General features: G+C 37.6%; 1 protein-coding gene and 1 long non-coding RNA gene across 5 annotated transcripts in view; one reads left to right on the top strand and one right to left on the bottom strand.

Moving 5' to 3' along the window:
* Positions 1-13,105, top strand: part of LOC139968786 (protein FAM13A-like) — an 81,628-nt gene that overhangs the window by 29,622 nt on the left and 38,901 nt on the right. For all 4 annotated transcript variants that reach the window (XM_071973166.1, XM_071973167.1, XM_071973165.1 and 1 more), the window contains exon 4: positions 9,608-9,797. In XM_071973166.1, the coding sequence (XP_071829267.1) occupies positions 9,608-9,797 (190 nt within the window). The remainder of the gene's footprint in view (positions 1-9,607; positions 9,798-13,105) is intronic.
* Positions 347-3,756, bottom strand: LOC139968790 (uncharacterized). Its single transcript, XR_011793534.1, has 2 exons — positions 1,143-3,756; positions 347-718 (listed from the first exon to the last, which is right to left on the bottom strand). It is a non-coding gene; the product is annotated as an uncharacterized lncRNA (long non-coding RNA).

Here is a 13,105-nt window from a genome sequence, read left to right as displayed (position 1 = left end):
ACAGACATGATTTATGCACTCACTTGTACCGATCATTTCACCTTTTTCCTGGTAAAAAAAACTGTTCGGGAGCAAATGATTGAAGACTGAACACTTTAATTCAGTAATAGCCGGAGGTCTTACTCATCTCATTTTAATGATATCAACTCCGTCATACTTCTATGGTCACGGTACTGTCTGTGTCGTGGGCATATATAGATGCACTACTGTGTAGTGGTTTCTCTGCGTGCTTTATATGGTGTTCATCATCAACCATGATATCACAATGTGTTTTCATCATGCATTCTCCTGGAAGGAGTGCGATTGGGAAATGGGTGCAACAGTAAACATCTTCACTATATCCTCGTCCCTGAAGGCAAAAATATGTTGGTAACTGTATAAACCTCAAGGCATTTCTCATGAATGAAAATCTCAAGTTTCCCACATTTAAGTCTGTAAAGCTGCGTGAAGGCCCTAAAGGGTATACAGGACGTGTTCACCGAACGTTCATTTTAAACTGAGAGTGACATAAACCAGGATTGGCAGTAGATAATTTCAGTGAGTGGAAAGCTTTCGCACTCGAGCCTTTTATTGGGCATAAAATGATAGCAAGTCGAACAAGGAGTACAGAGCCTTTCGTTTCTACTCAGTAAACAGTCAAGAATGATCATGTCGAGTGCTTCATAAAGCTGCCTTTCGCATCAAAATGTTTTCACAGGCTGGGTGGTGCCAATCTCCACTGTTAAAGGAAGAGATATACTGTCAGGTATCTGAAAACATCTGTTACTTTGATTCCCACCAAATTTGCAACAGAGATTTAAAAAAAAAATCCACATTAATTTCAAAAGTTTTGTAGTAATTGGAAAATAAAAGTAATCCATTAAATTTGTGAGACAGAGACATTTTCATAATAGATTTAATACGGTTTAACTTAAAATCAGTACATTGGTACAGCCAAAGGGTTTATGACTGCAAAACGAATCTTGGTTAGATAGAATGAGGGGTATATCCGATATATGTTAGAATATTACATAGATTTTTGTTGAGCATATATGCTACAAAGTTACAAATAAAATAAAAAATTTAAAAAAAATTACTACATGCACAAAAAAAGGATGATGGGAAGATACATATACTGAATGTTCAAATCACTCCTCACTCACCTGTCTCCTCAAAATCTCAGCACTCTCGCTTTACGGTGTCTAGATCTGAACTGGTATACTTTTGATACTGTGCACCCTCTATGGAATTTAAAACAAACAATGGCACTGCTCAGTGCGTACCAATTTGAGAATGTTGGGAACACAATTTTTTCTCCTTTAAAGTTACGAAATGACATTTTAGAGTACTGCATGTACATCCAAGTTACAATAATAAGTCAAAACAAGAATTACTGTACTGACATACATGTTAAACTGTGTCTGTTCTCTTTGTGAACTTTAATGTTCATCAGGCATCTTTGGGCTATCAATATGTACAAAGGTATTTGATCAGCGGTACAGTAAGCCACATACTGGAGTAATCCTTGTGACATTGTGAAAGCATAAGCAATATGGCCAATATTTATCAACAGTATGGTTTTGTCACTACTGCACCTAAATATTATCCTGCAGATCTAACTTAAACATTCAGATCAGAAACAGTTCAGTTCAGTTTCATCCCCTGAAGGCTTTTTGTTTCTAGGAAATTGTTTGCGTGCAATAAAGCATACAATCATGTTACTCTCAAGGTACAATTTCCCCATGGGGTTAATATTAGGTATATCTGATATGAATTAATAATCCCTCCTCCCTCCCCCCCCCCCCCACCCAATTGGGAATTGAATAGAGGAAGAGATTAATTCAAGCAAGTTCAGTGCACACTAGACTAATTGAAATGTGCGAGTAACATAAATGACGCTGCTGATGGGATATATTCAAGGTCATTACCAGTTCAGGCCCCTAGACTCCTATTCTGCTTGATGGTTAGAGACATAGTTTGTGCTTTTATGATACTGATATGTGAGATAATCACAGATACTGCCATCATATACTGTAAGAGTATGGTGGACAATAGGCTAAGGCATCGGACTTGTGACCCAAGGATTGCTGGTTCGATTCCTGCCTAGTTCATTATGTTGTGTCTTTGGGCAAGATGTTTTATCTCAATTGCCTCTCTTCACCCAGGGGTTAAATGAGTACCTGTGAGGTTACTTGTCATTGGGTGCAGTACAGTATATTGTAGCTCCCTGGAGGGATTGTTTCTGGGACAGGTTATCATTGACCAGGGGTAATTATATAATGTCCGTAAAGCACTTTGAGACCTATTGCTGGTATAAAGCGCTACATAAATCAAATAAATTATATTTATTATGATATTATTCATTTCTATTATGAACAAATTAGCAGTATAAAGTATACCACATAGCAGCTGTCATTACTCAATTAGATGATATTAATTAATGACTTACAAACTACAATAATTATGATAAATCTGGAATTTTAATCAATTCCATTTTTGATTTTGCTCATCACTTTATACCCATGTTCAGTCTACATATATGTACTCTTCCTACCCACAAAGTACAGTAGGCAATATTTTATTAACACTGCGCTCTCTGTTAGTCTCCTTCACGTAACCAGCTAATTCCTCTCCCTTCCAAATATGCAGTAAGTTTGCAATGATTTCACAGATCTATACCAGTCATCATTAAACTGTACAATTTTAATCAAATGTGTTGACTCACTCATTATTTACTTTGTTCCTACCCCTGACCTACTTGTCTCCACTCGACAAACACACTGTCCATTTTACGTATCCTATAAAATTACTGTACTGTACAGTAAGTAAACATTTTATCAGTACTGCACTCTCTGTGACCCACCTTCTCGCAGGCACCCACTTTCTCTTCCTTCCGAAAATGCAGTGATATTCAGAAGTTATCTACGATTTCACAAAGCTTTTGCATCCAGAATTACCTGGTAGAGTAATGTACAGCCCTTCCATAGCTCGGAACTAAAGTTATGCTCAGGTGTGAACATTAAAATATGTCGTTAAGGGTTGTAAGTTGGTGATTATGTTCAGCAGAGAGACTAGAATAGGGTTAGAAGTTATATGCATGAGGGTAGAGGATCAGTCCTGGGGTTTGGGGAGTTTTCAGCCTTGCACAATTACTGTACAGTAGATTGGTGGTTCTCAGTTAGTTTTCTCTGTGGGCTAAAGAGACACATTTGTGATGGCAAAAGGACCTGTAGAATCAAAACCACACAACTGTACAGTAAATACCACCATGAGCAATGGGAAGGGGACAGTAGGCTCGTTGGCATGTCCATGCATGGCCTATAAGTGGCCTCGCGGAGTGTATAGCCTAGTGGTTAACGCCGGCGTCTCCCAGTCATGAGATCCCCGGTTCGATTCCCCGCCGACAGCAATGTGTGTCGTCTGGCAAGGGTGTTGTTCAATAACAACTTCCTGACATGGACGTTAAATGGATGTGTGCCGAGAGATTGGCTTCGGTCAGCTTGCGAGTCTACAAGCCTCCATGGCTTCTTTCGCGAGTTCCTGCTTGCGGGAAGATCACATATACATACATACATACATAAGTTGCATATTGAGAACTCAGGCTTCTGTTGACTATGTACATTAAAACAGGATTAAGCTGTTGTATGGTACTGATATAAAGCTTGGCCAGAAATCTGAAGTTAGACAGCAAATTATTAACTTAGCTCCTTGCGAACCTGTCTCCTCCACACAAGCTCAACACTCTCACTCTACTTCGCCCAGAGTGAACTGGTAACGTTTTTTGGTTCCTTGCTTTAGCAAAAGGAACCTATGCAGTCAGGTTGGCGTGTGTGTGTGTGTGTGTGTGTATGTGTGTGTGTGTGTGCGTCTGTGACGCTTGGGTACGCTCTATCTCAATAAGGGAATGTTGGATTGAGGTCAAACTTGGACTTTAGATCCGCCATATGGAGAAGGTGTGCCCTATTGTTTTTGGTGCTCACAAAGGTCACCAAAGGTCAGTTATGGTCCAAAAACCGAAAATATTAAAACTGCAATAACTCCCAGTGCCAATGTGCGACAAGGTTGATATTTTGGGACAAGTTGTGAACTGGTTAGGGGAACATTTTCAAACTTAACGGTCATGTGATCCGAGGTCACCAAAGGTCAATTAATGATAAAGAACTAGTATTTTTGCGATAACTTGAGAACGAATTGTCTGTTTGGGTTGGGAGTTGCCTCAATGTCATCCAATTGTCGACCCGCATCTTGGTGACCCTTGACCTCAATTTGACCTCTGGTGACCTTTTCGTGTTTTTGGGATTTTTACAGTTTCGATGCTATTTTCAGATGTCAAAGGTACCTTCTGATCATAAATGTCAATAGGTTGACCCTGTGTGACCTTTATGTGCGAAGTTATATGAGGTCAAAGTTTTTCGGTCGGAGTTAGGACGGTTGTACAGACTTTTCGTTTTGTTTTTTGGAATCAGGAGATTAAACTACATCTGAAACCAAGGTCAAAAGGTCAAAGGTCACATTAGAAAAAATGTGCTTATTTTGTGAGGAAACGAGCAAAAAAGAAAATGCTTGGTTTTGATGCTAGATTTGGATATCAAAGGTACCTTCCGATCAAAAATGTCAATTGGTTGACACCCGTGTGACCTTCGTGTGCAAAGTTATACAAGGTCAAAGTTAATTTTCAGACATTTAATGCAATAACTCCCAGTTCCAAGGTGTGACATGGTTGATATTTTTGGACAAGTTGCAAATGGTATAGGGGAATATTTTCAAACTTAACGGTCATGTGATCCGAGGTCACCAAAGGTCAATTAATGTCAAAACACTAGTATTTTGGGGGTAGAAAATGGGCAAAGAAAAAAATGTTTGAAGTTTTATAGTTTGATGCTCTAATTTAGGTCTCATCAATCAATAATGTCAATAAGTTGACCCAAGGTGACCTTTGTACGTTAAGTTATATGAGGTCAAAGTTAATTTTCAGACATTTAGTGTAATAACTCCCAGTGCCAAGGTGTTACACAGTTGATATTTTGAGACAAGTTGCAAATGGTATAGGGGAATATTTTCAAACTTAACGGTCATGTGATCCGAGGTCACCAAAGGTCAATTAATGATAAAAAACTAGTAATTTTACGATAACTTGAGAACAAATTGTCCGTTAGGGTTGGGAGTTGCTTCAATGTAATCCAATTGTCGACCCGCATCTGGGTGACCCTTGACCTCAATTTGACCTCTGGTGACCTTTTAGTGTTTTGTGGATTTTTACAGTTTCGATGCTATTTTCAGATGTTAAAGGCAACTTCTGATCATAAATGTCAATTGGTTGACCCCCGTGTGACCTTCGTGTGCGAAGTTATATGAGGTCAAAGTTAATTTTCAGACATTTAATGCAATAACTCCCAGTTCCAAGGTGTGACAAGGTTGATATTTTTGGAGTAGTTGCAAATGGTATAGGGGAATATTTTCAAATTTAACGGTTATGTGATACAAGGTCACCAAAGGTCAATTAATGATAAAAAACTAGTATTTTTGGTACAACTTGAGAACAAATTGTCCGTTAGGGTTGGGAGTTGCTTCAGTGTAATCCAATTGCCGACCCGCATCTGGGTGACCCTTGACCTCAATTTGACCTCTGGTGACCTTTTCGTGTTTTGGGGATTTTTACAGTTTCGATGCTATTTTCAGATGTTAAAGGTACCTTCTGATCATAAATGTCAATGGGTTGACCCCCATTTGACCTTCGTGTGCAAAGTTATTTGAGGTCAAAGTTAATTTTCAGACATTTAATGCAATAACTCCCAGTGCCAAGGTGTGACAAGGTTGATTTTTTTGGACAAGTTGCAAATGGTATAGGGGAATATTTTCAAACTTAACGGTCATGTGATCCAAGGTCACCAAAGGTCAGCTAATGTTAAAAAAGTAGTATTATGGGGGGAGAAAATGGGCAAAGAAAAAATGTTTGAAATTTTTATATTTTGATGCTATATTCACGTCTCACCGATCAAAAATGTCAACATGTTGACCTCAGGGTGACCTTTGTGTTTTACGTTACATACAAGTTCAAAGTTAATTTTTTGACATTTAATGCAATTAAATCTCAATGCCAAGGTGTGACATGGTTGATATTTTGGGACAAGTTGTGAATGGGGTGGTGGAACATTTTGAAACTTAAAGGTCATGTCATCTGAGGTCACCATTGTTATCATATCTGTTGACACGCTTGTAGGTGTCTTATATTTCTTACACTTTCGACGCCATATTTAGATCTCAAAAGTGCCATTTGATAAAAAAATCCGATCACATTTTGTGATCACAAAAGTGTTGGCTGTAGTGTTGGTTACTTTATGGGAACATGTAGGACCACAATTACTTGGACTTTTTCAGCCCAATCTTGCTTCATAACATTATGTGTATTGTCATATATATACCCCAAGCAAGGAACCACAGTGCCCTTGGGCTCTTGTTAATGCTTCGTGCCCATAATTTGAATCATCATCCTTGCACGGCCCATTAAGTATAATCCTTTTCAAATTGAGGGTCTTTTGGGCAGGTTTTGGTGTCTGCCTTTTTCCTGTTTTAATGGCCTTTTTCCTGGATACTTTTTAGCATTTTTGTGAATTGCATCCCCATCTATATAGTGGAAGGACAGTCTTTGCACCTTTCAACAGTACTTAGGCAAGTGCTTACATACAGTAAAAGGATAATGAGTGTTGCAGATTAACTGTGGTTAGGCTTAATGCAGAACCTGATGCAACTGTTGTTCTCCTCCAAGGTGACAGCAAACCACACGTACGTAATTTAAGTGATATTACAGCCTTTCCTGTCGATAATTAACATTGGCAGTTGTGGGAAAAGGGTTACCAAATGAGTGGAAAGTGATGTCTGGAGGAAAAGTGTCTCATTTGCTCATGGAGCATCATGACAAAGTTGACAACACAGGAAGAGAGTTTTGCTGATCCATCTTTTAGCCTTTTTAGTGGACAAAATATGATTGTCAATGATGCACATCAGACAAATGGTTGCAAAAAGCAAAATTTTATACCTTGGAATCCAGACTGACATTCAGTACTTACTGTAAGTCAATGCAGAAATTGAAAGTGAATATCACATATGAAATTACATCTTTGCCAATGTTTTTTGCATTTTAAACAAACCTTTGATGAGCATTTTAGGTATAAAAATGTTGTTTTTAGTTTGTGAGCAAATGCCATGTGATCTTTTAATGGGTTTATGCAAATATATGATAGAATTTATTCACAAACATCACATTTGCTAAAGAAAAACTGCTAAAGTGAATGGAGAGAAATTACAAATGGTAACCAAAATGAAACTGGACCCTTCATTGATTGACTATAGAGCCAGTGTAGTAGGGAAGGGCCTTCATTGCCTGATTTAGAGCCAGTGTAGTAGGGAAGGGCCTTCATTGACTGACTATTAAAGAGCCAGTGTAGCTGGGAAGGGCACAACTACTGACGCCTAAATGAGGTAATTTACCAGGTAAACGACTGCTAGGTACTGCTTATTTACTGCTGTACTGTACAAGTTTTATGGCTGGTTAGCAAGGTTTTTTGACAGGTGGCAAGAAAGAGGCATAAAATATGTAACCAATGGTGACCATTTTTAGTTCTCTCTATGATAGTCTGAGGGTATACTCTTTCTCTGTCAGATAAAGAGCAAGTTTTCCTGCAAAAATGTTATCGGTTAAATTCACCTTAGCACTCTCATACTACTGTACCTAGAATGAACTGGTAACCATTTAACACTGAGCACCCTCTATGACCACCCCTCTGGTAATCCTACGGTCAATGCCGTCCCTTATTCTACCATCCAATGCCAGCATCGTACGTTTTTCGTCTGGATTAATTTATACGGAATTCGTTCGGAACGGCAACCAATTATCCTAGTTTATTCTTCCATTAGATACTAAAGTACAGTAGCTTTACCAGTCGTGCGCAACTTAGCAAGTACTCCCAGGATACACACACACAGCTCTGTGTATACTGATGTTATCTCCCTGGTATATTCAATGGATTTGGATTATAAATTTTATCTTCACTTTATAAAGTGATTTGGAGTGAATGTGAGGTATAATATCTCACACTAGATGCTAATGAAACTAGCTCCTGTGATTCACTAGAATGTGGCTTTAACAAAATCTTAATACAGAAAATAAAATATTCAGCTTGCGGCTACTTAGACAAAGACAAGTTTCCTTGTTGTATTTACTTTTTAATGAGCGGTAGACTCAAGCAGACAGACAATTTCTTGTCGAGTGTTAATTAGTTGGATAATGAATTTAATTTCCCAGTGCAAGATGCTCAGTGTTCAACAATAATATTGATGAAAGTATAGTAGATCTTATTTCACATTTTGTGAAAGTTTAGCCAAGCTCTGAATAAGTAGGCTGAAGCAATTAGATGCTATTAGCGAAAAGATTGATTTCAGCTTGTTTTGTTTTCTTATTACGAAAGCAACTCAGCGCATAATTTATATACTGTACGGATCTTGGAGGTAAATTTCTTTGCCAAGCAGGAATGTCACAAGTTAAAAAATATATTTTGAATATATATGGAGCTGAGGATTTTTGTCTCCAGAATTGTTTTTTTTTTCATGGATTAAATTGAAAATAAGAAGGGAAAAAAACTGCCTACAAATTCGTACAGAAACTGTAGAATTAACATGTCACTTCACTCTATAGTTTGGTGAATACTGATTCCAATGGCAAATTCACCTACCCTAGTTCTGGTCAGAAGATGGAGTTATGCATAAAGTGACTTATATGTTGTACACCGCCTACAGTATTTTATTTTGATAGTTGTTTATTTTGTTAATTTTGCATTTATATATATATTTATACTTATTTACATGAGTGTATGTATTTATTCATTTTTTATTGATATACTTTCAAGTGGGTTGCCTGACTAAGTACTTCCTGCTGTGATAAGTGGTTAAAGATGTAAATGATGTGACATCGAATTTTCTCCATCTGATATTTCACGAATAAGGAGAGAGAGACCTTGGATTAGCAACCACCTTCTCACTTTTCATTCCTCCAATTTCACACGAGCTTTCTTTAGATTGAAGAATAATGTCAGAAGCCAGAAAGGGAAATAGAAACCTAATTTCTTCACTGAGGTTTAACTACATAGGTTTCATTTTTCCTCGGTGTGATCGATTCTCTCAGTTGATATTATATATTCGGTGCAATATAAGTTATGGTGCAATTAGATTGTTCTAAATTGATCAAATGATTGATGTGAGTTTTCTTTGTAATGAAGAAGAAGGGAGAAAAGTAAGATACTGTAGTTGAATTTTTTATCGGTGACTGGGGATTTTTTGTCTGTTTGACAATAGTACTGCTAAAGGTATAAAATAGAAAAAAGCAACCATGTAGTATGCTAAACTACTTTGATAGGTCCACAGATATGAGGTTGGGAAGGTCTCTATGGTAACCCATCCAAGCCTCTTTTTTTATCCCTTTTGGTTCCAATTTTCTCTACTACTACCCTTATACCTCGATTGCCATTTTCCCAAGTCTTTTTCGAACACCAATTCCAGGTTAAAAGTTCGCCTATGGTTTCCACAGCATAATTTTTCCGACAGTACAATTTTTTCTTTCTTTTCAATTTGACAGATTTTATGCATCAGTCAGACTCGCCAGATTACCTTCCACAGCTGAAGAATCTGCTTACCCAGCTTCCAGAAGAGAATTACTTAGTACTTAAATACCTCTGTCGTTTTCTGGTCCAAGTCACTGACAGTGAGAAGGACAACAAGATGAACTCAAGGTCACTGTCCATTGTATTTGGACCAAATTTATTCAGGTGAGACTTTTTGAGTTGCGTCGCGGTCGGCCAAGTCACAAATTATTGACAAATAGAGGTAGGGAAGGGGGGGCATCAACTTTTAAAGGGCAGAGAGTGTGGCAAAGAGTGGAAAAGACGAACATTCCGCTCTATATTAAGTTGAAAATCCACATCTCTAGATATGTTGTCCCTAACCCAAAATATGGTCCATTGGATACAACCTCATTAACTTCATTCCCCGCTTACCTGTCTCCCCACAACCTTAGCACCGCATTCTACCGTGTCTAGTATGCCCTGGTAATCTTTTAACACTGTGCACCCTCAGTGACCGGTCAGTCCGGTCAGTGACCTCCTTCTTATTCTACCATCCAAAGTCTCTCACATGTTTTTCGTATTGGGAAATATATAAACCAGTAAGTTTTATAATATTTAATTGGCTAGTTACCCTTGATTCGATCCCATGAGTGGATCGCAGTAAGGGTTCTGTGATGCCATAATGGCGATTGTTCTTTTGGTTACTTTTCTATTGTAATTTTCTTGTTGATTTTATCCTCCCAACCTTGATACATTTGGAATGTCTGCCTAGCTGTGAAGATTCTTGTATTTGGAATTCCTTCGAAATGCACCTTTTCATTTAAATATTATTTTCCTCTGTGAACAAGTGAGTGAAATATGATCAAGAAAAACAAGAATTTATTCACCTTAATTGCGGTGATGACATCATTAACTATGCTCCCGCCATAAGCATTCACAAAAATTACCACCAAATTTGAAAAATTCATATCTTCACCAAACCAAAAGCTATGAGAATGGAGTTTGTGAACGTACAGAGATGCAGAAAATTACAACCATTGTTACGAAGCAATTGACTCCAGCTGCCAGAATATCCCTCTAAACACACTAAGATTTTGCTGTTTGAAATTGAAAATCTATCTTTTTACACTCGCTGTATCCCAAGGAGGATGATGAACCCTTCTTCTTTCTTTTTTTGAGAAATGAGGAAATGAAACGCTTGCAGTGCAACCCCGCACGTAGTCAGGATGTCATATTTCAGGAACGATCTGGGCAGCCATTTCACATTAAGAGATGGAGTGCAACTTATGCAAAGAGAGTAAAGTGCTTTAGACTTTCATTAGATTCTAGTGTATGGCATCCTGTACTAAAGTGTATATGAAAACTGTTTCTTATAAGTTCCCGGTATGGTGAATAACATCCGTGTCGATTTTTTCCTGGTTTTGTTTTCATAGCCACCGAGATAAAATTGCTGGCTGAAATCCTAAGAATTTCTTGTTCACTGCTAATGAGACTGTTTCAGGAGCCTTTTGAGTCGATAAGTGTTTAATGACTAAATCCCTTTTGAGTTGATAAGTGTTTTATTGCTTTACATTTGCCTGAGCTCGGCAAAGTTTCACTTTGATTTAATGGCTCAGGAGAAACCGGACATGTTTAAAGTTGTGTTATTTCCTCTTTAGATGTGATTAATGCTAACTATAGAAAGAAAGAAAAAAGTGTTTTGGTGACAAAATGGTGTACAGAATTAAATCTTACTGTAAGTCTTTGCAGGTAACTAGCTCATCATCATAATAATAATTATCATAATAATGAAAAGATCTTGTAATATTAGGTTGAATAATATTCTGTAGCTTGGTTGAACTTGCTGATCAAATGAAAGAGTCCCCCCCCCTTCCCCCGGCTGAAGACTGGCCTTTTTATTAACATGTTACTTCCAAAAAAAATCAAACTTCTACCTCCAGTATTTCTTGTATTATATATGATTCATCTAGTTTCATCACAGTATTTTTGGCTTAATACAAAGAAATTAAAGAGAGAGGGAGCCATTACTATTTATGAACAAACACCAGAACCCCCAGCGTTGCTGTGCTTGTCAACTCAATTAATCATTTAATTAGCTATGAATTTCAAAACAGTTCGTTGGGAAATTTTGGACATCTTTGATATATAGTACTTAGCTTGAAAGGGATGATAGATCTATTCAAAAGATGGTACAATCAAGTAAAAGTACACTAACCACACAGAAAGCCTGCTAGATCGGTTCGAATAATATCAAACATCATAGCAGCCCGACTAAAGAAGTTGATAGATTCACAAAGGGAGAGTCTGTGAGCGTGACATGGAAGTTGATCAGCGTGAAGGCAGTGTGAAGGCAGTGTGAAGGCAGTGTGAAAATGTTACCTCTCTTTGTGTCTATAAGCTTGTCTGTTCTGGTAGAGGTAGTGTCTACAAGTGACGAAATATGGAAAATATGAGACGGTCATGAATATTAAACTATTAATATTCATAGGTTAGGTATTTATCAGTTGTTTTAGCTACTCTGGTGCAGTGTGTTAATTGGATTAGAGTGCATACTCTAGATATGTTAAGGAGAGACAGGTAAGTATCACTGTTTGTACAAAATAACCAAACCAGACAAGTAATGGGGACTTCATGTTATTTATTTTGTGCATTTTGACAGACCTAAAATTGTGCAATTTATTATTAGTATTATGCCAATCCATTTGGTTTTGAGGATTTATAATCTCCAAATCTGTAGTCTTAAAGGAGTTCATCCACAGGAGTTCAATTCTGAAAAAATTAACATTAATACATGCATACGATTTGTGGCGCAGACAGACAGTCCCAGTTTCCAAAAAAAAAATCACCAGGGTCGGCATGAGTTGAAAGGATTGAGTTATTCATCAATTAATTTGGAGAAAACAGAGAAACCATCAGCCAGAACATGAAGGGAGTGCTTGATCTTAGTTCTGTAGTCATAACTGCATTGCATTAGAGAGCTCCCTTTCTGCTCAATGAAAGCTGATAAAGAAATTAACGAGTTTCAGTCTCTTACAGAATATGTACCATGTGAACATAGTTGTTTTCGTGTGGATGGTACAGAGGTCTCATGTGTGAGAAAAATGACAGCAGAGAAGTGAAACAGAAAAATATGTCCTTGTCAACTCTTCAATTCATTTCTTCTTTTATATACATCTTTTAAAGAATCCTTTTGAGCTTCTTCTCCCTGAGGTCTGAAGTAATCATTCCTTCAGTCTGTTTAAGTGAATAAAACCCATTCATACACCGCCTCCTCTTCATGTTGGGTATTCATCGACGATGATAGATCTATCCCCTTTTGTATCCTGCTATTAAAAATAAGCTGAACTTCCTATCCTTAGCAAAAGTGAAACTAGCCTTTCATATTTGGAAGGGTGTTATTCAATAGCAAGTGGTATAGTCCTGATATAGCTTGTAGATATGTCTGTTCTTCATTTCCCAATATCTCCCTGGATAACTCTCAGGATTGTCAGCTTTTCCAAGGGTCCTGACAT

The sequence above is a fragment of the Apostichopus japonicus genome, chromosome 6 (assembly GCF_037975245.1).
Source record: "Apostichopus japonicus isolate 1M-3 chromosome 6, ASM3797524v1, whole genome shotgun sequence".
NCBI lineage: Eukaryota > Metazoa > Echinodermata > Holothuroidea > Aspidochirotida > Stichopodidae > Apostichopus > Apostichopus japonicus.
This window is presented reverse-complemented; position numbering and strand designations above follow the sequence as displayed.